At 37.7% G+C, this 26,075-nt stretch overlaps 1 protein-coding gene across 4 annotated transcripts in view; it reads right to left on the bottom strand.

Moving 5' to 3' along the window:
- Positions 1–208: 208 nt before the first annotated feature.
- The window catches only part of JPH1 (junctophilin 1), an 84,234-nt gene continuing 58,367 nt past the window's right edge, over positions 209–26,075 (bottom strand). Inside the window, exons 4-6 of one of the 4 annotated variants that reach the window (XM_055705840.1) lie at positions 10,944–11,605; positions 2,746–2,841; positions 209–2,639 (exon numbers count right to left, since the gene is read on the bottom strand). In XM_055705840.1, coding sequence (XP_055561815.1) covers positions 2,761–2,841; positions 10,944–11,605 — 743 coding nt within the window. In that variant the 3' untranslated portion in view covers positions 209–2,639; positions 2,746–2,760. Of the gene's footprint in view, positions 2,842–10,943; positions 11,606–26,075 lie in introns of all 4 variants that reach the window. The other 3 variants (XM_055705838.1, XM_055705839.1, XM_055705837.1) reach the window with 3 other exon arrangements.

Raw genomic sequence — 26,075 nt, 5'->3', positions numbered from 1 at the left:
GGCATGTAAGGAAACTTGACTTTTTTTTTTTTTTACTTTTAATTGTTTCCCAGAATTATTTTGTTGAAAACAGTAACTTCCAATGGTTTCAAAGGGGCAGGACTTCACCCATTTTCCTGCTTCACTTCTCGTTTATTGAATTTCTTAGAAAAATTGTTTCCAGAGAGTGAACAAAGTAATTCATAAACAGAAAAAACTAGCCTGAAACTCCATTAATAACCAACTTATTTTTATTAGAGCAAATACAGTTGTGAAAACTGTACATTGTACATTTTGGGTCAAGAATTATAAATAGAGAAACTCATAGATAAAGAGTTCATTCTTTGACAGCAAGAAACTTCAAATAGACAAAATGACATTATTAAGTACATTGGCAGGCTTCATTGTGCTGTCCAAAATGTAGTGTACAGTATAACAACCAATTATAAATAGCTTTTCATGTAAAATACAGCTGTGCACATTTTAGAAAAATACCAACAATTTGTCTGAGCTTTGTTTTAAAAAAGCTTATAAATTGTACATATTTATAAATGGCACTAACATGCTTACTTAAATTTATAAACATTTTCATAAGCTTTGTTACCCATTATTTCCAGAGCATAAAGTATTTTAAATAAACATTTAAGAGGAATTAAATACTTCAGTTACAAAATTACCTCTCCATGTAAGGAGACAGGGGGTGATTTCACTGTTGGATGGAACATTTTGTCCATTATGTCAAGGCTTACACAATAACTTTTAGAATTTTGTTCTTATTTAGAAATTACTTTCCTAAATTTAAAACACAATTTTAACTTTTTTTAAAAAATAAATATACATTTTTATTTTCATTTGCTCTCTTTCTGCTTTCTTCTTTATCCACACTGGTCAAAACACAGGATTCTCAACATACTTCTGTAAAAAACACCATGGTGTTACTGCCCTGCTCGGAGTTACTTCGCTGCACAATATTCAGTCCATACTTACGTTACTTTAATATGCTGCATCAAAAAATAGCTAATGTACTTTGCAAGAATGTTGCCCATTAAACCATGCAAACACTTAGAAAGTTTACAAACAGGTTCAAAAACTATATTGTATGAAAGATTTTCTAATAAAGATAAAATAAACCATAATACAAGCCCTTTGCTTTTTGTAGCTTTAAATTAAAATATTTACTTGCCAAATGACCACACCACATATTTTCAGTAAACAAGCATGCTTTTGATTAATATAGGGTACAGTAATTCCAGTATAATGGCACATAAAAAGAAACATGATCACATCATTTGAACAAAGGGCTGTGGAACTACTTAAGACAAACTTTCCAAATGAAAAATGTTGAGGCTTTTTTAATGCTGAGGTAAAATTATAAATGGACTTTAAAGACACTGAAGGCATCAAATTGATAAACAATCACTTAACGTTTCTAAACGCTTTACCTGAATGTATTCAACACAAAGCTAGTATTTTAAAATTACAATAATTTATTATGAGCATTAGCTAGCTTAACTGTCATTGGCATCAATGTGCACTCAGACAAAACTTTATTTTAACTGCTGGCAAAATACCTCAGTGTTGAAACATAATAATTCAAATCACCAATTACCACAGCACCAAATTAAAAAAAAAAAAAAAAGTCAACATGCAAAACCTGTATCTTGCCTTTCTTGGCTTATTCTGATATTTCAGATCCTGCTTAGAATACGCTGATATCAACTTAAGATTCTTATTCTTTTATTATGAAAAATTTTGCTTGCTATTGGCGTAAGCATTTGAACACTTTTAGGAAGATACTAACGTCTTTAAATTTTGCAGTCAGGGTATATTTCTTACTAAACCTTAGAGCAAAAGGGCTCTTCAGGTTTAGAAAAATTGATTTAAGATTTTTATCTCTGGATTAGAAAAAGAGATTTCATTTTTTGCTTCTGCTGCTTGGCAGAACTGGTAGCTTTCTCCAGGTTGGACTAGACACTATGTTATGGCTATACATCAAATTTCATAAACAACGAATGAACAGAATCATGCACAGGCAAATGAAATTCAATCTCCCAGAGCACTGCAGGAGATGTTAAAAGCAGCAGGTAATGGAATAAGACTGGTGACTGATGCTGCTAACTATTTCTTCTAACGAGATAGGAGTGAACGCTGGAATCACTTCCACAGCAACAGAATCCTCTGACCACATTCCTCTGGCAGTCGTTTTCCCATCTCCCCACTAAAAACATCAGACGGTAAAATAGTAAGGCAGCTGTTAGCTTCCATCAACAAAAAGTGCAGCTCCGTACATTTCCAGTTTAGTCACACTCTGCTGGAACAGATGGAGAAGCCAACTCACTTCACTGGCAGGGCTGCTTCAGCAGATTATTTTGTTTGTTTTCCAACATGGCTGCTTGCTTCAGCTTTCAGAGGACCCCAAAGCCACGAGCCATCAGCAGAGAAACTGATCTGGGGCCCTGGCTGAATTTTCCAAGTTTCATCTCTCTTGCGTCCCATCCTAATTCCAAGCCTCCTTCCCTGTGTCTGACAGGTGCCATTTAAAAGGCTGATGACACAACTGCAGAGAACTGTGGGCTAACACCACTAGTTGTCATGACTTCACTGAAGGGTCAAAACAGTTACATTATTAAATAACTATGTTGAATCACATTCAGGCATAGCTAAAATTGAAGTAGGGAACATTAAAAGTATGCAAAGAAATTAAATCTTTATCATTTGAGGTGGGGTGGATATGGTGATTTTATATGAAAACAAGACCTTTCTTACCTTTCCTAATTCCAATCAAGTTAGAAAATGGACAAAAAGAATGGCTAAACCAATATTCAACAGCATTACGAGGGCGATCATGACTGAGTTAGGGCCCTGAAAATAAAATGAAGATATCAGAATTAATGCAAACTTCCACAGTGTACAGCAACGAACATGTCCTGAGTCTGGAATTTTTACCGGTTTTGACTTTGCTCTGAAGGATTACCTAAATATTAAACATACAGACTCTGCTCCTGAAACATAGCCATTACCCTTGGTATTCAGGTGAACTAAATATTATCTGTGTGAAAATAAGCTAGATAAATACAGGTGAGTGTATATTATTACACTGTTCTTAATTACACTGAGATTAAACCATCTCACAAATATGACTGCATAAACAAATGAAAACAAACCCATCAACACAAAAACAATATCACCTTAAGATAAAGCAAAACAAAGAACTTGAACTACTTCAGGAAAGCTGGACCACTGCTCTTCATCCTTACAGCAGATTCCTTCCCTAATTCCAACCCATTTCAAAACAGACATGACAAAGCTTTTTACAAAAAAATACCCTTTTTCTGATAATCAAAGGAAATAAAAAGTTACTTACTGTTGCACTAACATACCTATAAATGCCTCTATTACAGATTTTAAAATAATTTTACTTGCAAAATTAAACTTTTTTTTTTATTTATTCTGACCCTTTATCTTACAGACCTATATACTGAAGAAACGAAAAGTCTAAATACTTTTTACTTTTTTAGCTAGACCTAAACTTGGTTAGGAAACTTAACCATTACACAATTTTAGTGTATTCTGTGAAGCCAGAGAACAAAGTTTTTAATTATTTTCAGCAATTTTGGATAGTTCTTTAAACATGGATGCTTTCTAAAAAGCAACTTGAAATAACGTCCTGAACAGCTGGATATTCTCAGTTCTTCTGTTCTCTAAATGTATTTGGTTTACTACAACATAATTTCACAGAGATTTGTATACACCTAGATTTTAAGACTGCACATTTACTGTAAGTAGAAACAGAAAAACTCTTCACTCAGACAATACTTCTGTAAGTCACAAAAAAGCCCACCAAAAAGTCTCTGCAGAAAACTGTCCTCTGGACCACTGGCTTGCATAAGAACTTACATATTTCATTATAAATGACATATAAAGTTTTTCATTTTCCACATGAGGCATGCCTTACAGAAGTTCATTATGCTTAATGAAAATGCTAACATTAGCTATGTAATTTCTGGAATGGTAAGGTGTAAGAACTTACTATTATTAATTTGCTGCAGCAGTGTCACTGGGAAGATATTCAATAGTACCTGTGTGATTATTATATCACATGCTCTCATCCTGAAACAGTCTCATTAAACACTTTCTGCCACAACACATCTTTACATAGTAGTTAAGATGGCAGGCGAGATGTGAAATGCCAAGTTCTTAAATAAGTCACAAAATATGTTATGTCAAGTACTCCTTAAATCTCTGGGGAGTCTAAACGCAATCGGCACCTCTATCCATAAAGGCCATAAAGTTCCCTTTGCACCTCTTCAGAGGTATCTGTTCACATGCTGAGGAACTAGATGTTCAAGTTCAAACTACGATTGAAACTATTAGGAGGCTAGTTAAAGGTTGCCATGGGGTAATGATATTGTCAGCAAGACTCACATTTTGCTTCATGGCAGAATGTCTAAAATATTCATTAGAAAATTGAAGACTAGGTTTAAGGTCACCTTAGTAAAAAAGATTTTGAATAACAAGTTCCCACTCACCAGTGGTATGTTTTAACCATTGGATCACAGAAGTGGAACCCTGTTCCTTCCTTCTTACTGAAATGACTCACAATGCGCCAAAGAATATGAGACACTTGGTGACAGACAAGAGGCATAAAAGGAAAGCATGGCTCCAGATATGGTGACATTTCTGATCACAGCACTGTAAGCAGCATTGCTGTATAGTGCATAACTCAAGGTTCATTTCCTCTTCCTCTTTCTGGCACAGTCACAACTGTGCTAGCTTGGGTACTTCTACACTATTCTACTGTGAGGGAAATCAAAATTTCCATCAGGATTCCCACCAAATGCATTTGGCAATTGTGAGATTTATGCATGAAAGCTATACTGGAAGACTCTGAACAATAGAACATGTTTTACGTGACATGACACAACATCTACTTTGAGAATCTCTCAGTTTTGCCGTCTTGGAATGTCAGTGTCAACACCCTTAGAATGAACCTTCCATTTAATGAATCTCATGACAGACAAGAATAGTACATACATGATTATGTTACATTACCTCTCTACAGGAACTGTGATTACACTAAGATTTGGATTCAACATCTTTCTCTTCGGTGCTGAGACACTGAAACAGGTTTCCCAGAGAAGGTGTGGATGTCCCATCGTTGGAAATGTTCAAAGTCAGGTTGGACGGGGCTTTGAGCAACCTGATCTAGTGAAAGATGTCCCTGCCCATGGCAGGGGGGTGGACTAGATGATCTTTAAATATCCCTTCAAACCCATTCTATGATTCTATAATTCTAACAGGGACTCCCTGTATTATCAAAATCAGATCAATAGTTCCCTTATAGTTTGGGATGCCACCCAGAGATTTTACAGTTATAGTGCACCAGGAGCTGCAAGGAACTGTGAAGGAGATCATTGCCTAACACCATTAAAACTCACTGGGATTTGGCCATCTAATGCTTTGTGTATTTGTAAATAAAATCCATGGAAATCAAGTTGATTTACTACTATTGAGGAAAAATTTGGACCTATGGGGACCTCACAGGAGCCAGGAACTATTCATTACCTAAAATATATCCTGAAACAGCATCCTGATAGCTGCAAGAGAGCTTTTGGCTGAATGGCAAGTTGAGACTGCAGTTCAAACGGCAACTCGGTATCATTAGTGCATGGTTTTACGGAATTAAGCTTCATGGAGGGGGAAGGGACTTCTCTATTCATGCAGTCAGGTTAGGTACAACAATGTCACCACAGTAACATGATTAGGCTAAAAAAAACTAGGGGCTATGGTGTGCATCAAGAAATCTCATCTACAAAGACAGAAGAAAGTGACGTCTTAAGAACTGGGTTGTTGGTTTTATATGAAGATCAAAGAAAAATGTGTTATCTGTTTATGATAATGAGTCTATGCCTTATACAAAGAAGTAAATCTCATCTCCTTTGGCCTGCTATGTGCATTTTGTTTTCTCTTCTGGTAATTACAACTTTCAGCTCAAAGAAGAATTTCCTAATATACTAAAAATGATCCAACAATATTTGTGGAGCTTATGGTTACTATGAATAAACTACTACCTGTATTTGTAGACACCTATGAAATGAGCATTTAATGCTTTAAGACAACTACCATAATTAAGACTTTAGTGTCCTGCAAGGGCTTAAAATAGCAAAAGACAAAATTAGTCTGAACAGTCCAAGAGTGACTAGAACAGGTGCACTAAAGAAGCTGTGGTAGAAAAACTCCAGTCCTGCTTAAAAACTGCCCTTTCAGCTTCTAGTAAGTCAGACACTTACACAGTTAAAAATATAACCGTATGATTATTTTTCATCTGGTAAGGAAGAAGGCTATTTTCCTAAAATGTAGTGCCAGGAAATACTAAGACTAGTCTTGTAATCCCACTGCATTAGGAATGCCTGTTAAATTTAGCATAAAGTTCTTGCTCAGAGGGTTTTTTTAGGATCAGGCAAATACTGATTTATTTTTCTAACATTATGGTAGTTATATCCTTTACTAACTGGATGTTAAGTGGACAAAGAGATCAGAGTAGAAGCACACTGGGCAACGTTCAGCAAAATGTCATGATTTTAACTACAGGTAAAAAGCAGGATAAACACTCTGTGTGCCTTAAAAATCTTCACCTACAAAATGAAAAAAATGACAATATAGTAGAGCGCTTGTGCCTGGGCTTGTACCTGACCTCGGGCAACACATGGATACATACCAGGCAAACAAAATGTGTATTTGTGAATGTACACCACAACGGTATTTTTTGCAACTCCGTCCTACTTTTTACCCAAATCCAAAACAATCTCAAATCAGCTCATATTCAAGGTGGAATAGCAGTGTGCAAGCTGATACTGGGGCTACAGGCTGCAAGAGCAGTTAGAACCAACAGTTAGTCCTCATTTGTGGCCAAGTGTCTGTGCACACTTCGCACTGTGGTAAAAATAAGGTAATTTCAAGGTGCCAAATTATCAGTGAAAAAAGGATGATTTACTTCTCATTCATTAGGGTAAATGCCTGCAAACAGCTGTTTTGGAGCAGCTGATGAACAGGGGCTGTCATTGTGCTTTATGCATGTTTTCACCTTGATAAAACTATGACTTTCTTATGAGCTCTGAAATGATTTTAAACTTTGATTTTTGAACATCAGGCAATAGTTACATGAGAAGTGTGGCATAAGAAGTATGCGCTGATATTTTTCAAGTATCATGCCAGAAATGGGGCCACCTTGAGAATCGTTACTGTTCCTATAACTAACTTATTACACAGGTGATAGTCAATGACATTCTTAAGAATATAATAGATTCACAGAAAATAAGAAACGTGAATTTGATTACTAAAACAGATGCTGCAGAATTTTCTGTAAATAAAGTTGTTTAAAGTGCAAATTAAATTTTACGTTTCATTCAGATGTGAGAAATGGCTTTGATTTAGACACATGGAAGGAAGAATTGCAAATCTTACATTCTGTATCTATGTTCTTAATGCATTATAAATGGAAACTTGAAAAAAGCACAGCACAATTTTATACAGCACTTTCAGATAATCTAGTGAAAGTGCTCAATAAATGTAATAGATTCATTTTTGCATTCTAAATCCATGTTTTCTTATTTCTCTTTTCATGAAAATGAGAGTTGTTTTCTCTTTATATTCCTTAAAAAATATATTTTTAAACTTTTATGGAGGATCTAAGGCAGTTTTACTTTCAAACCACAAAATCGTTTGTCAGGATGACTGTGAAGCAATTGCAGTTACTGACTAAAGCAAAATAATTCTCCAATGCAGCCCTAGAATTCGGAAGTCTCTCAACATTCAGAAGTGTTTGGGATGAAGAGAAGTACACTCAGTAACTATGCACTGCGTAACTCCAGCCCAGCTCAGTCCAGGAACACTGCAGAACAGACTACTGTTTTTCTGAAGTTGAAAGGTCATACTAACAATGAAAAAGAAAAGCCTCCGGGCAATGTTAACAGTCATTGTGTACTATCTCCCTCAGTCTGCTAGGCCAGTAGGCTTCTTCCTGCTTTAATTGTTTTAGGATTTTCACTCATTTCAGCATTTTAAAGAAATAAGCATGTAGGAAATTTATTCTATAAGGGCAAATTTATAGACACATTTGGAAGACATCTTTGAATAAAACACATATATCTACGTGTATCTTAAAATGTTGTTATATTAAAAATGAGATTCTAAACTCTACCCTCCTTCCTTATTGAAATGCTGATAATAAGAATAATGCAATTATGGTGATCCAATTGAAGCAGAGGGACAGTTCCCACATAACCTGTAATATCAGTAAACAAACAGTAGCTAATTTACTAACAAAGTGATAATAGCTTATCACTTTTCCACCTTTCCTGATAACAGGCTATAGGTTCATGGTCCTTACCCTGATTATTCTAGAAGGTCAATAAACTGCTGTTTAGGTGCCCTACTTGGTTTCTTACGGTGAAGATGCCCTCAGCTCCACTATTTGGTCTGGATGGAATGTAGGAAAAATAAGGACTATTTCTAGCCACTTAATTTCACCAGAGCTGAACAAAACATTTCAATTCAGGCTAAAATTCTGTGCATGCTCACTCAACCTTCACAAGCCTGACAGCTTTGTGTTACCCTACATAGGAGTCGTATCTGTGAGGTTTGAAAGGTTAAAGGGCTAATAGCAGCTGTAATACAGATTTGCAGATTACAAAACCACTGTGAACATCTACTTTGATCTGCAGAGAACAGAATATAAGCTTCCTGCTGAACCAGAGGATATCATCTTGGCAGAATGCTCATTATTCAGTTATTCAATGATGGCTACAAAAACTCAACATTTGAAAACTGATGTTACATTTAGTTAACATCATTAAAAGCAAATTAAACTATAGACTTTTATCTAAATCTGTCCAGTTGTTGGATCTTCTTACACATTTGCTTGTTAGCTTGGGAAATTATTTTATGATGTGTATTTACAGAAAGTGATTTAACATGTCAGATTTTTTTTGCCTTGACTCTTTCATTGTAAGGTATGTTTTAATCATTCTTGCAGCACTTTGTGGGGCTTTCTGTTAAGTTTTTTCTCATTTTAAATCCCTGATTTATGGACACTGTATTTTATTCCAGAAGTGGTTGCACCAGTGCCAAAAACAGATAAAACAGACTCCCATGTACTCTTGCTTAATCTTTCCTGTTGATAAATCTAAGGATTATATTAACATCTCTGAACAGCAGCAGCAGACTAGATGCTTATGCTCAGCTGCATCTCTTGTTCCTGATCCACCAACCTTTTCCAGTTCCGAACCTGCATGGCCAGGCTCTATTAACTGTCTTTCAATATATAATCTGACATTTTGCTGTGCTGCACATGTATAACTACTTGCATCTTTCTTAGCAGGTGATTTGGATCGGCTTGTATTGGTGAACAACTGTCTTTGTTATTTATCACTTTCCTGGTCTCTGTGTCTTCTGTAAACTTCACGGGTAATACTTTCATGTCCTCTTCAATGTCATTAATAAAAATGTTAATAAAATAGAGCAGCGGAATTAATCCAAGAATGACCTCACCAGGGTAATACCAAATTACCGATGTTTTTCTAATTACTTTTTCAGAACTGTAAAGTAATTTTTAAAAAAATATTTAAATGTGACATTTAGTCTTAGCATTACTCTGGCTTTCTTGTCAGAATACATAATTGTATCACAGCAAATCAAGTGACCTTCTTGATTGAGGATATGATTCCTCTGTCACACCTGAAGATGTCAAACTTGTTTGACAAGATCTTTTACACTGCACATTGGTTGGAAATTCTTACAACTTTTTATTTTTAAATTCTTTATTAATGAAGTTATGTGTCAATTATTCAACTGCTTTGCCTGAGATCAGTGCTAGGCTGTCTGGAGCTCATTAAATGGATCATTATGTTTATCCCATCAATAATGACACACTGTTTTTTTTCTACTGGAGTACCGAAAATGATTCAAGAAACAATGCTTATAAAAAAGAAACATTATGACAATTATCTGGACCTCTTAATTTGCTAAAGCTTAACTTTAGGATCTAAACCTATTATTTTCCTGAATTTCTCTTGGCCTAGAAATAGTTTTGCCATCATCAGGGATTCTGAATTCAATAACCTGGCTTTTTCTCATAACTTGATATAGAAATGCTAGTAGTCATCTCTCCTTTACTGCATAACCATTGATAGTTCTATTATTTCTAAATAATAATGAGATTCAATTCATACTGATTTGAATGTATAGTTTTAAAACTCCTCCATTTCTTGATGAAAAAGAAAGTAAAATTTTTCACCACACTGTAAAACACAAGTATTGTTAGAGGTATGTATTTTAAAACAGTTTATATTTTGATGCAAATTGCCTGGTTTTAGAGCCTACAATCAACATAGAGAAGAAAATGAAAATGGGAGATTGTCTGGACTGGGTTAGACCACAGGCCAGCATCCTACCTCCAACAGTATTCAAGAGTAGACCTTTGGGGAAGAGCATGAGTGTAACTAGTACTGCCCAATTATCCACTAAAGTACAACAAACATTGTTTTGAGGATGGAGGGAGGGGCAGGGCGGGAAATAGATCTGTATATATGCATATCTGCAAGTATATGTCTACATACACACAAAATGCTCATATACATATATATTTTTATATATATATATATATACATACACACACACTAATACGCACACTAACACATTTTTGTGTTTATGGATGCAATAAGGATTAATGTTTCAAAAGTCCATCAGTATCTGGCTATCAACTATCCCTTCCCAGTTTTCATAAAGGATAATATAAAGGACTGGAATATTTGTTTCTCCCTCCAGTCTGCTGTATTGGGTTTTAGCTAGCAGACTGTATCCAGATGAAGATTTGACAGAAGTGAGCTTTTTCTGTCTTTAGGTTGCATAGCTCAGCACTTGGAGGCAAAAGGGCAGGGATAATGAAAAGTTTTCTTGCTACTCACCGAGCTGTTTTCTACTTCTTTTTCCAATGTTGAATGTGACTCGTTATTAGCAGGGTTCTTTGGTGCAGCAAATTCTGGTTTCTTAATTTTTGTGTCAGGTTTGTTTTCTTTGGCATCTGGCTTACCCCCAGATCTAGCAGGACTTGGCTTCTGTGAGGGTGGTATCCGTGCAAGTGTCGACGGTGATGGGTTGACATACTCATCTTCTTCCCTGAGCTCCTGTGGAAGCACTGTTGGATTCATTTTTACATAATAGCCATGGTAGTGACCATGTAGCTCCCCATTTTCTGTGCTGATGGGATTGTGATGGGCTGAAAACTTTGGCTGGTTTTTCACAGCTACTTCCTCTTTCATTGGTGCTTTTGAATATAAAGGCTTGTTAATTGTGGGTGTTATATTCTCAGTGGCTAAAAGCTTTTTGTCTTGATTGAGTCTTGCCCCAGAAGCGGAGCTTTGCTTTTTCAGTTGTTTTGAAGGAGAAGGTTCAGAAGAAAGAGGAGGGCTATGCCTTGGACTTGCTTCTGGGGTTCGAGGGGGTGTAGTACCTTTTCGATAAAAGTGTGGTGACTCTTTTGGGGTAGCTGGGTTTTCCTGAACTTTTTCTTCAGATTTTTCTTTCACCTCCACTCCTTCTTGAAACTTTTGTTTGATATAATCAGGGCCTGGAAAATAGTGTAATAGAAATATTACGATTAAAACAAAAATAAGACTTCACAGTAAAACTGGCATTGGGATGTCAGACAGCACTGCCTTGCTAAAACACTGGCAGGGGTGGGTGTTACCAAAAATTCACTGACATCTGTAATGTTTTACTCTAAATTACTCCACAGTCGAAGTTACTGTACTTTTTGGTAATTGTTGGGACTACTTACTAATGTGGTTCAGTCACTTTGCAAAGGGTCACAGGATATAAATTGTCTCTGAGTGAAGTCTGAGGGACTGAAGACTGACACATATCTAGCATGCTTTCTTTTTCTGAGAGGCACTTTTTGAGGTATGTCTTGCTTAATTACCCTAATCTATCTAACTGCTACCCTCATGATCATGGGATCTGTTTGACATGAAAGTAATTAACCATCACAATGAAATGTCTCTTCTGTCTTTATAACCTACAGGAAATAGGGCTTGAAACATTTTTTTTCCCCTTTATGTGCATGTTAGTTTGTCTTATATACATACATATATATATGTGTGTGTGTGTGTGTGTGTGTGCGCGCCTTGAACTCTCAGACACTGGTTTTGCCTTCCTCATCTAATCACTTACCATATGAAGATGGAGGTTAACCACTCTAGTCATTAACATCATTCCTGCTTAGAAGTTAGGAAGACAAATTCTCTCACATTCACTAGAGAAATACTTAGAGAGCAGCCAGTATGAAGAATATTCTCCCCCCACTTCCTAGCTAAACACCCATGAGCACATTCACTACTAGGACTCACTTATCAAGGTGCATTTCTACGTGTTTACATAAAGACAAGCTGGCTGAGATGCTTTGCTCCAGGTTTTGGTTGTCTGATTTAATAGTTCAATGCTAAGACTTGAGTAAACAGTCCATTGAAGAAACAAAATTGCTGTGAATCTCTGTATTGTGGGTAGTGTTTGCTGTTTTTCTCCCTAGAGGCCATATTCCAGATTCCAGGATCCGGTCCCCTAAGATGTCAGAAGCTGGGAAGCTCTGTGAACAAAGAACTGCAAGGACCTTGCTGCATGTTCAGCAACGGCTTCTGCCAAATACATTGCAACTGTTTTTCCACTTCTATCTTTGCTAGCACCACTACTTTCCTTTGACTTTTTTGCCTTCTCTAAGTGAGGCTTATCTGCGTTTTATGTCATTTAAAAATTCTGTGCCCAGAGAAGAACGTCTGCACACATTTTTCTGCTTTTGAGTTTAAAGGAGGCTCTAGCTGTGCTAGGCTGATACAGTGTTTTTACAGATGCCAGAAGTGTATGCATCACTAGACAGGACTAAGATGAGAGGAAGAGCAGCATGAAGTTTTTGGAAGTCACTGAGTCATCTGGTAAGTAAACATTGCTGAGAAGAAGAATTACTCTGTATGCAATGTCTTTTGAGCAGGAAAATCACAATGGTTTTGGCATCTCTGAGAACCAGGGGTGGAAACAGGGAGCTGTTGAGAAAGAAGGCTAGATGTAGACAAGCCAGGATGTGTTCTCAAATAACATTTGAGGAGGAAGCTTTGAGGAGTTAAGCCTGCACAGAGGGAGAGGACTGGATGCTTGGTCCTTACAGCTTTTTATAATCCTCTTGGTAATAGGGAAAGGCAGTACAACATAAATTAAAAGTTGTCATATATAAAGTTACAGTTACGATCACCATTCACAAAATTCATCATGAAGGTGATTTCCTTCCGTCTTTGCTGAGATGTATAAAGTAATACCGAGGGTTTTAACATGAATAAACTTTGGTTTTCTCTTTTCACGTGGGATATAATTAGGGGTGTAGAGAGAAAAGGATAGCTAAAAAATCTCTGCCTAACCTTTATGCCCAAGCCATGGAGCTGTCAAATTGCAATGACTCTTTGTTATGGACACATCTATGTTCACATTAGTTTGCTCCTAATGACTGCTGTGGTGAAAGTATCCCAGTTGGAATACCATCTCTTCAGCCTTAAAATGCTGCTCAAATGGCACCTGATCTGTTCCTAACCTATCTAGAAAATTCATCTCCTGTGACAGCTTTCCACTACCCAATATATGTAAAGATATTTACTTTTACTAATATCTGACAGCATTTGATAGACTGAAGGCACTTCCATGAAGAACACATCTGGGTCTCAGTAATGTCACCCCTCTCCACTGTTTCCTATGATCAACTAAAAGCCTCCCAAGGCTGGCCAGAGGGACTCTCTCTCCTCCTGAGACCTCCAAACTGTGCTGGAATTTCTGAAACAAGAAGGGAGCCAGGTCTCAGCTGCCCAGGTGTCCACAAGAGACTGATAGAGTGAAAACAAAAAAAACCTAAACCAAAACAAGAATAGCATCTTTAACTGGAGTTTCGCAAAGAAGTTGTGCCAATAGGCCAGCAGTGATGTCTTCCTACTGGATATTTGGCAATATCTGATGCTAAGTGAAACGCAGCCACACTGGAGAAAGCTGTAGCCATCTGCATCCAAGTAGCACCTGAGGGTGTCTGACCAGACATTCAGCAATTGCCTTAACATAACACAGCAGCCCTCCTTCCTGCCCCCCAGTACATCACATATGACTGTTAGAGATACATCCCTTGCCTCCTATCTTGCCAGGCAGGTTTTTCCAACACTGAAATTCTTGGCTGTATGCTGAAGTTAGCTTTGGAGATTGTCCAAGGACTTCTTTTACGTCTGTTCGCTGTATTCAGTACAATCACATGATGCACCTGCCTGAAGCACTGACTCCAAGCAGCAGTAACAGAGTTCCTGCTCCCTTTTGAGGACTAAGAATACTTGACAAGACTTACCTTGTCCCCTTCATTAAAGGCATTATCTAACACTACAGACATAGTCAAGAGAGTCCTTTTTCTTCAGTATAAGAGCACTCTACAGCACGAGTTTAAAGGACCAGGGCCAAGGGAATTGGGAAAGAGAGAGAGTCACTAACATGCAAACCTACAAGCCTTCTCAGCTGCCTGATCTTAACGAGGAAGAGAACAGGATTTGAGGGTGGGAAGAATGTAAGGTGGGATTATCTGCCTAAGACATAAACACAGAGTTCTGTTCTTCAGTTTGCAGTTCAAGCAACCAAAAGATATATTCCTAGACATGATATTTCTTAATTCCTAAGGCGAACCTGGTCTGGAAAGCAGAACCAAGAAATGTTTTCTAACTAAGTAAATATAAGCTTTCTTGGTGGATGAACCTGGGTGTTTTCTTACAGTGACATGCTGTTACTGTTGGTTCAAAACTGATGCATCTTTTCTGGCTGAAGGTCAGCCATGGGGTGGTTTTGGCTCACACAGCTGTTGTGATGCCAGCAGCTGGATGATATCACTGAAGTGTGTTAGCCAGTATTTGGAGGGAATAGCTTCTGAAAGCCAAAGGACTGTGTGGATGTGTGCAATGTATGCACATAGTCTCATACTGCCTGCTGGTCTGCTTGAACAGCACTTCATTGATGGCTGTGGGGTCAGGGAAGCTCTCGTTTGGTTGCAGACACACTCACAGTTGTTCTAAATCTAGAATTTCTTGTGGATTTCTTGTGTAATATGTCTTTCCTCCTGGAAGGGCTCCAGTAAGTGATGTGACAGCATGGCCAGCCCTGTAAATGAGAAGAGAAGGGTGCCCTGGTTCTGCCACAGCATTTTTAGAGAGGTGACAGCCGCATGCTTTCCCCCATGGCCTGGTGAGGTATATGTATTGGCAGCACAGGGCTGTTTCATGATTGTGGCTCAAGCAGCATCTGAAAATGTCATTTTGCAGGACACTGTAAATGCAGCCAGTGTTTCCCAAGAAGGATAAGCAGAGACCTTGTGCATTATCAGCTCAGGATGAAATCTAAAGCTTCATAGGGATTGCAGAACGCACCTAGGATAGTGAGGAAAAAGGCATATATATATATATTTATATATATGTGAGCTTCAGGTCATAGCCCTGCCTATTCAACCCAGCCAATTTCATGTATTCCAGCCCCTTTGCAAAAGAGAAAAGATGAGGATATGGGAAAAGGGTGCAAATGAATGATGATGAGCTCAAAGTACCAAAGGCTCTAAGATTCCTTAAAGTAGGGCTGGTGATCCTTCAAGAAGTGATTCTGAATTCCATAGTCAATACGTGTAACTGAGTAACCTGCCGTAAATCTTATTTCCATAACGAAATGAGCTTCTGCCTCATTTTAGTATAACGATTTCTATATTGTCAAACCTAATAAGTTAATACTTCTTTTAACTGGCAAAAGGAATTCTGTAGTAACACATAAACCAAATAAAACATTCTGATGTTCTGTAGCAGGACTGCAGGACAATGCATTTTCAAGTAATACAAGAACTTTCTGTAGTTTTCTAATATTATTAAGTAACAGAGTAGTAAGTAATTTATAAAAATAAAATATATTAGAATTTTGAATTAAAAACAGTACTATGTAAACTGAAATATACTATATTCTAGTACATTTTAGTTCTGTATAGCACTGTTTTCTTTAAGTTAATCCACTGCATTCTATTGTTTTGCAAATTTCCATGTACTCCTGTATGACCTTGGACATGTTGTAACATCTTATTCAATCCACATGCAAAAAGAAAGTATGCAGTGGGCACTCAGGTTTAAAAGCTTTTCCCTGAACCGAAATTGTTTAAGACAGAGAATTCCATTGATATCAACAAACAATTTCCACAGGAAACATTTTCACAGTGCAAGATGCATTCCTTCTTAGAGGGCATATTGTAGAAATTCCACTAGAAACTCCACTCGCTAGGAAAAGAAAAAAAGTTTTGGGAGAGCAGGTTTCTCTGAGCCAAGCTCAAGACACTGTGCAATACAGATGAGAGCCTCTGACCATATCATGACAGAAGATGCCTGTCCCTGCAGCCCCGGACTCATATGTGAATGAAGTATGTAAGGTCCTGTAAGACCCTATAGGTAAGTACAGCCTACAGGACTAGCAGCCTTGTCACCTGGGTGTCTCTGGTCCCCATGGTGGATCAGTACTCCCAGTTGTAAACTGCTTGGCGGCTGCACAAGAGGTGAGGATTCTCCTTCCTCTTAAAAGGAAAATATATAGATTGCTGTTGGTACTACAGGTTGCTATATACTGTTTGAGAAATAAGGTGGTGAAAACCAACTGGTTTGTTATTTTCTGATGCGATTGATGGTTTTCTAATGTATCACTGTTGGCAACAATATATACGCTCTTATAATAAGATTTATTTGCTACTCTGATGAACATTAATAAAACTTGGAAAGCCTGGTGACCTATTAGAGGATCAATTAATACAGGGTTTTTTTTTTTTCCTGCAAGCATCTGAAATGCTTTTATATTAGGATTTTTCAGGATAGGACATCTATTTTATATTAATCCTTCAGCATTCAGGATGGTAACTGTAGGTGAAGAAAATAAAAATAATCATTTATCAGTCTGCTAAAAGAAGTGATTTGATGAGTCATTACAAAAGTGCAAATAACTATATTCACAAAATTTTAGAAAGATAGGGTTTATTATTATGACTTCATTATGGAGATGTGTGTGTGAGAACCATAATTAATGTCATTAGTACATCCTCTGTCTTATTCTTATTTGTCTGAAGGTTATACTGATAACAGGGAAAAAAAAGGCTTTTAACTGCTAGGCTGCTGGCTTGAATTCAGGCCAAAAGGATGGAGTGCTGTGCAATGCCATGTGCAGAATGTGCTGATGAACTCAGTGGAGCAGAGATAAGGTTATGGTTTTAGTAATGCTTGGCAGCCCTGTCTGCCATCTTGGCAGACTGAACTGGGACTGAATAGGGCTGGAAATTAAGGGATAAGGATTACAGCCATAGAGAATTTGATGGATAAAAGGAAAGGTGCATAAAGAGGCACGGGGCTCTGAGATATCACTTCTGCTTAACTGAGATATGAACTGAATCAAATCAAATCAAATTGAATTGAATCAAACAGAATATTTCAGTCGGAAAGGACATATAATGATCATGTAGTCCAACTGCCTGACCACTTCAGGGCTGAGCAAAAGTTAAACCATGTTATTAAGGGCATTGTCCAAATGCCTTTTAAACACCGACAGGCTTGGGGCATCGACCACCTCCCTAGGAAGCCTGTTCCAGTGTTTGAACACCCTCTTGGTAAAGAAAAGCTTCCTGGTGGTAGTTTAGGAGCTTATCACCCCAGATATCTGCAGCACTCTTCTGCTGGATACAGTGCCCCAGCACTAGAACATGGAACAGTCTAGCTGCTTCATGGTTGGGTCAACGTGCAGCAAGGTATGTAAGATTTCTGGCCCCCAGACAGTAAAAGGGCACCTGACTTGATTGCCAAATTGGAGGTGGGATTTCCCTAGAAAGAAATGCCTTACTCCTAGTGATGCATACATATGTTATTTAATAATTCCTTAATTCAAAATGACATATGTAGGCCCTGTTGCCCTGTTTTGGCTGCATCTAAAGTTGGTTATGCCAGCTGGAATAATGGCTCTCCTTAACTGTACTTAAGAATGCTTTAGAGAATAAAATCACACATGTGCTAAAGTTTAAAAATAAAGCATGTCACAAAAGAGAATGAAGAACTGAAATGGAAGGGATTGTTGACACTATCTGGTGAGATGTAAAAGAAATCTAAGTCTGGATGCCTGCTTTAACTTTTAGCCTCTGATAGCACCTGCATTTTGATGCGGTATGATCAACATTTTAAATGCCAGTAAGCAGCTTCCCTAGCAAGGGGCAAATAACGCCACCCCCCCACCACCACCCCACCCACCACCCCCGCCCCAAACCTGCCTGGATTAATTTTTAAATTCCATTTGGCTGCTCTACAATACTTTCTTTTTTCCCCTGGACTTAATACCACCAGCATGGAAGAACCACGGCTGCCTAGGAAAGCAAACTACAATGAAACCATGCACAAGAGCGCATGTTTTGCGTGATCTGAAAATACTCTAAAATACAGTGTTTACTGTTTGGAATGCTTTATAATCTTTCTTAATTCACTCTTAGTCCCAGCTCCTCATTTCCTCCTCCTCCAGCCATGAAAATACCTTCCGTTTGCTGAAATTTTCTCCAGCTTACACTTCTAGGGCTTCTCACTCTGTTGTTAGCATTGCTGCTTCCTTAAGCAGTACTCCTAGTATCCTTTCTCCTACTGCACTGAAGGCAACACTGAAACTAGCATGTGCCAACAGTTACTTACTAGATACATGAACGTCATGGAGAGTGATGTCTACATGTATTTATTTTATGAACTGTTGTGATTTGATCTGGCAGCCTGCTGTCCTTCAAACCATGTACTACTGACATGACCTAAAAATATAACACAAAGATAGCAAGCACATAATGTGATACTATACTATTGCCACAACCTGACAATGCCACATCATCATTCAGCAATGTAAAAGTTAGAATACACAAATACTCTACCTTTAAAAGGTAGCATCACTGAATACAAGCAGGCTTTAATGCAGCCTTAAATGCAACCTTCCCTTCTGGCTAAGTAAAGATAAGCACCTACAATAAGAAATCAGTGGTAGGAATTGCTTATTACGTGTCTCGTGCAGAAGAACTCCAAAACCAAACATACATATTCTTAGAATACCTATCTACCATGTTTAAAATATCTGTCAGTGCTTTATTTTCCTGGTTTTGACATCAATGAAAATGATCGGGCCTTCTCAAAACCATTAAATTCTTCCTGTCATGGACTAGACAAAGATCAAGAGTGCCAATTTACTTATTTACTAGCTACACATAGAGACACGCATACACTTTGCCAAACCCAAGGCTAGTTGTTATGTCTCTGTGTCCACTCTGCTGTAATGTTTACACAGCACAAGAGAACTATTAGTGTGGCCTGTGAACTGACTACTGCCAGTGTCTCTGCATTTCACACAGGTACTTGTTTAAAAGTATATGGCACTGTTATCTCACAATGTTTCTTGAAAATATCAAAACATCTGCTCCAGCACACTGACTTGAGTTGCTAGCAACAGCAATGGTAAAAAACAAACAAAATGGACTTCCACCAAACAATTCAAATCATATGCAACACCACAAACTCATGAGTCTAGCAGTAGGATGACAAAACATAGATGTTAATGCAATTCCTATCTGTACAAAACCTAGACTATCTCTTCTTTCCCTTCCTGTCAGTTCCTCCAAATCTGAAATTAATTTCAGTCATCCCACCATTAACATACCTGAATATAAGACATAAACAGTATTGTTGTATTTTGCATTTCTGTATCCTCCAATGAATAATTGAAACATAATTAAGGATAAAAGAATCCCTATAAGTAAGATTTTTCTTCCTCAAAGGTTTCTAAATGCATCATTATAGAATAGAAATACACACACTGAAAGATCTGAAGGCAGGAAAGAATAGACTAATGAATTCAAAAACTGCCTGCAGTCAGCACCAAGTAAGAACAATGTATTTATTCTGACTGTAAATCCAATCTGCTCCATTTCTGTGATTGCTTTAGTAGGTAACTGAAGTAACTGTGAACATTTGCAAAACAGGGCACAATTCATAATTGTATCTACATAGCATATTACAGTGCGTAGGCCTTTATACTTTTGGATTCAGTACCCATCATACAAATATAACGGATTTATCCTACCTGACAGCACTATGAGTGCTGGGCAGCTCTAACACCTCATTTACATGGGACATCAGCTTATGGACACAGAAATTGCTCATGACCAGGAATCTTAATTATAGCTTGCTTTACTTACCCTAACTCTGTTGATGAATACTGACAGATCTTCAAAAATTATTTGACAAGATTATATGGTGTTGCATATGGCTTCTATATTTAGGACAGGCTTAATTTTTCCAGGCTAGATAATATACACACATTGTATTTCATGTGAATGTTCCCAGCTAAATAACACACGTACAATAATCTACCTGAATGCTTCTGAGCCTGCATACTGCTTAATATGAGATAACTGAGAAGGTAAGTTTTTAGCTTTTTCACAGAAAATCTAGAGCCTACATTGCTTCAGCTGAGCTGCACCAGGGCATGAGGAAGACTGAACCTGGTGTCAGTGTATGTTTTACTGCTGTTATCAAGAACGGTACATGAACATCTGATCAAGGGAACATTTTTCTGAAAACTAGAAAAAAATCCACTGGAACATTTAGCAAATGTTAACTGCAGCAGTAGCGTTCTTTAAGCTCCTTTATATCTATCATAAATGATGGGCAGAAGTGAAAGGCTATAACTCTGTTCTCATCAAAACTGAATACTGTCTGAAAAGATGCATTTTTTATATATATAAAGAGACTTTTAATGTCGTATAGTAGCTGCCTTTACTCAGTAGCATCCACACTTCTTTACATTTCTCCCAGTATGTCCATATCTTTTTAATATGACGATGCCCAAAGTAATACACAATATTTCAGATTCAGTGTCACTGAAATCATGCAGAGAAGGGACCATTACCCTTCTTCTCCATGACGTGCTTCTGTATATACAGCCTGGAAGAGTATTAGCTGCTTCTCCTGACATATCACATTTCAAGTGCATGGCTCTCACCCTGCTCCATGGGAGACTGGCAGCTGACCTCAACAGGAGCGGGCTCACATCTCATCTCCAACTGGCTGGCTGTCAGTCCTTAAGGACTTCTTAAGGCACTTTGAGGAGCAAGTCACTATCTTCAGTTTAAATACTAGGTCTGACAGTTCTGTGAACTGGCTTGCATTTGGTGAGTGATCACTGCTGTAAATGGTAGCACCTACTTTCAGCTGTATGTGGAATGTTAACTGAGAACTTAGTTTTTCATAGAATCATAGAATCATTTAGGTTGGAAAAGACCCTCAAGATCATCAAGCCCAACCACTAACCCAGCATTGCCAAGTCCACCACTAAACTATGTCCCTAAGTGCCACATCCAAGGATGGTGACTCAACCACTTCCCTGGGCAGCTTGTTCCAGTGCTTGACAGCCCCTTTAGTGAACAAATCTTTCCTAATCTCCAATATAAACCTCCCCTGGTGCAACTTGAGGCCATGTCCTATCATTCCTTACAGTTTTTCTCTGTTCCAGCTTCTGTTTGCAACATACCACTTCACTATTACCTGCTGATTTAAATAATATGCTGTTCACCTTATTATACAACTATGCACCATGACTACCAGTATCACCCATGGTATTTGGACAATCATTAGCGAAGACTCCAATGAACTGATTACTAATTTCCTTGTAACTTTATCAGGCTTCTCTCTCCCTGCCATTTTGCACTTAATTTATTATTTTTTTTCCCATCAACAACCTCCAGTATTCCTGTTGCAATCAGACAGGAAACATATCTAAACACATTTGAGTCTCCTGAAAACTTTACAGATTAGTAACCCTCGTGTTTTGTCTTTTAGCTAAACAGGAAAATACAATATATTTGATGAATATCAGGATCAAAACTGAAACTAATTTCACAGCCATGCTGTACGTTAAAATACTTATGGCTCAATACTTACTGTTCTCTTAGTATATACTCTTCTTTTGCAAAGCAGTCTTAGGTTTGCCTTTTTATTCCACTTCAGAAGTTTTAACAGTTCCCAGTGAGACTCCATTAATAGACTGTAAAAGTTGTATCAGATACATTGCCTCTTGGGCCAAAAACATGGAGGAAGTAGCAGGATTTTCTTCCTTGCATTTGATTGTCTTTGTAGAATTTGATATCATATATTGAGAACAATTTTAAACAAATGTTCTTTCACAAACCAACCCTCAAGCTCCTGGTCCATCTGTCCATATGTAGGTTAACATATATATTAGAAATCACTGAAATCATAGTAGTTGTTCTGCTGATATGGATCAGTCAGCTTCAGATTAAAAGCAACTTGAAATAACCACAAAATAATATGATTCAGAGATTTTAGGAGGAGAAAAATATAATTCATAGCTGTCAGATGCTTTTTGATACAATGGTATTGCTCTTCAGTAAATTTAATAACCAGGTGAAATTTTTGCTGAAGCTCTTATAACTTTGGCTCTTTTAAAATCCTTATTTGACAAAGAAACAGTGCCTGCACCATTTTTCTCTGAATATCCTTCCACACTTCCACTAAAGAAAAAAGCAGAGCCTAGCATATACGCCCAGGGCTTGGATCCTAGATGTCAGCACTCCTTATGCCTGTGGAATATGTGCCAATAAGGCTCAATACCAGGAAGACATGAAATACATGCATGTCGCCAGACAACTGGAATTACATTTGAATGATTTAGATAGGAAAAGTAACATGGAAATAACTAAACAGTTTTAGACTCCACTGATTCTAGTCACAAATTTAGATATGCATTACAGCCTTTACTTAAACTCTACATATTTCAAAGGGATTCATCATTATATAATAACATTAGATTTCATTTTTTTTAGAAGTTTCCTTTATCCCCCTGTGTTTATAGAAAATACACTTGAAATTATGAACTTGAAAGATGCAAAAGCAGGAATAAAATGAAGAGACCCCGAATTTACTGCTTTTAAAATACATGGTTTTATGAATTTTCTTGGAGGGCAGAGGGTTAATCCAGTATTTTTCAATATTCAGAAACAGTATTCATTAAGCTGTACTGCACTTCCACCAAAATTAATTTATCTAGCAATGGACTCAAGAATCTTAAGAATCTGAAGTGGGCTAACAGAACTGACTTTTGCACTGCAAATAACAGAACTACAGAAATACATCAATTTAATTCTGGTAAAACTAGGGCATGTGATATGCTTAGTCTTCCATCTTATTCTGGCTTCCTTCCCAACATATTCTTGATCTTTTGTATTTTAAAAGAAATCCCAGCCATCATGCCACTTACCATTCTGACCTCACACGGTGTCATTTCTTCCCTTCACCTCCGTGCTCTAAGTTTTCATTTCTAAATTCTAAATTTGCAATATTAATTTGTTGCTTCTCTTCTCCATATCTATCCCATGCTCTTCACGGTTTGTCAATTTTCGCTGACAAAATACCTTCTGCTCTTCATCTGATACTTTTTGAGAAGCCTTTGCTGCTTTCTTAGTCATATCTCAGTATCATTACTCTAGCCTCATTCTTCTTTGACACAGCCGGCCATCCTCCTCTTCCAGAGCAATTCTCCTTTGTTAATGTCTGTGATCCATCCTTTTATTTACCTCATTTTTCCTTAACTTTTTTAACTATACCTTCACAAGGTAATCTCCGATTACTCTGTTCTTGGTCCCTCTGCCTTCTCTTTTCATAAACTTCACCTTGTTTAATCTCACCTTACAAAAAGAGTCAATTACCAATTCCATGCCAGCTGTGTTTCAGTTTCAGGTTTGACTCCTGGTTCAGATTACGATCTATGTGAATAACTGTTACAGGACTAATAGGTAGAAAACTTCATCTCCAAATTCTCCGTGTGAATGTCTGCATCACACTGGACCATACAAGAATACATTACAATACATTACTCAGGGCTATAACCTGAATAACATCTACCTTTTTCAGATCTTTCTCTATACTCTCTCTACGTCTAAGGAAGTCTTAGTTTTGCAGACTTTCTTGGAATAAAATGCCATGTATATTAGCCATCTATTTCTCTGGCCTTGAAAAACTTAGAATGTAGCTGCAAAGATGATTTTCCTCTAATGATCTACCCTTTCCTCTGGAATACATCCCTTGGTCCCCATTTCCTATAAAAACAACAGCAAAAATGCCCACAGCAAGCATTAACTGCTTGTGGTCAAGTAGCAAGGCGCTGTAACCAGCACAGCTGTAAAGATGTGCTAATGTAACCCATATCACGTTAAAAACGTAACACGAGAAATCTAACCTTTTTTTCAGAATAATTTAAGCCTTAAATAATATAATAAAATTCCTTCGAAACAAATCACCATACGCCACTGAAAATTCGCACAGTAAGGGAAGTTCTCACACTACAGACCTTGCTAGCTGAATTTCAACATGGAACAAATATTTATGACGCAGTTATAAATAGGGTTTATAATGGAAATGTTGACACAGTGATAATACTCCCATGTGATAGGCCCTGCTTCATCTTGTCCTTGGCTGATGGACATTGCTACAGACCAATATAGAAATTTACTGGAGTAGGCTGACAGTGGGCAGGTTCCATGTCCTGGAAAGAATGGTTCTTTTTGGGAGCAAATGAATAATTTTAAACAGGAGAAAGGAGGCAATTAAAACTCTGAGGTAGCACTAATCTCTTTCTCTCAGATTATAGCTGTAATTAACACTCTTTTGGTGGCAGCTCAGGTAGTTATAACTAGGGTAGAAGTCAAGAAAATACAAGATAGCAACATAGCTGAGACATCACTGAAGCTAGTCCGGGCTAGTCACCTGACTATCCAGCTAGCTTCGTAGTCAGACCCTGTAGCTTTTACAACCACAGGTTGTATCTAGATGCAAATTAGCTAGCCCAGTACTTAGTGCAGTCCTGTGAAAATTACAGTGATTGTAACAGCTTTATCTCTCTGCAGGAAAGTGGTTCTCTGCTATTAGTTTTAAAAATTAAAGTTTGCTCAAAACTAATTATGCACGTTTTTTTCTTAGCAAATCATTTGAATATGTGACTCAAAAGTATCCTGGAGAGCTTGAGAAAGCATCCTAAAGAATCAAGGCTACTCCTTTGCAACCTCTCATTCCTCTTCCTTCTCCCACGCACGTCTCTCTTGTCTCAGATGCCTGCAGGAAAGCTGCAGAGTGGGTTGAGCCAGAATGCCTGTATGGCAGTGGGGCAGGATGGGTGCAGACTGCCAGCAAGTTGGATGGACCTCACACTGGGCAAGAGGAAAGATGTGGAAGGGTGGGGGATTCTGTACCTAGGGCTTGGTGAGACTTGATAAATTTGGAAGTAGAGTTGTGAAGACTGGTATGACAAGAGTTATAAAAGGGGAGAACAAGAATAAAGCTTGAAACTGATATCTTTTAACACACCTTCTTTCTTTGATTATTAGATACAACAGAAATGCCTTAGGATAGTTCTATAGGCTCTGGCTTCTCCAGAGTTGTGTAGAAAGAGGACAGAAGTAATAAATTGTAGAGAAAAGATGCCATAGCAAGAATCTCAACAACAGTTGTGTGAGGATGATGAAGCCGTATGTTGAATAATTTCAGAAAACGAAGAGGCACTTGTATGACTAAGAATAACTAGTGAGCTTCCGTATGCTTTAAGGCACAAACCGATGGCATGGCTGGTAACTCTAATCAGGCAAAATGCTCATTGTATTTTGCTTTTTAAATAAAAATATCTGGCCTGGTCCACACGCATTTAGCCAGTACATTCCAGTTAATTAGGATCAGGCAGAAATCTCACTTTCCTGTCCATATGGAGCTTGCATTTTGTGAACTGGAGGAGGTAGAGATGGCAGAGAGGAGGAAGATGAGGAGGGTGTGTTTTATTCCTAGGGTACAGGCATGCACCACTGGTCAAAAGAGAATGTAAAGCACAGTTGCTCTTTAAGCCATTAGAGGCCATTAGAAATTGACTTACAAGGTTAAAATATTTATTTCTGAAAC

Source organism: Falco cherrug, chromosome 3 (assembly GCF_023634085.1).
Source record: "Falco cherrug isolate bFalChe1 chromosome 3, bFalChe1.pri, whole genome shotgun sequence".
NCBI lineage: Eukaryota > Metazoa > Chordata > Aves > Falconiformes > Falconidae > Falco > Falco cherrug.
Note: the sequence above shows the minus strand (reverse complement) of the source record. Positions and strands in the feature narration are given on the sequence as shown.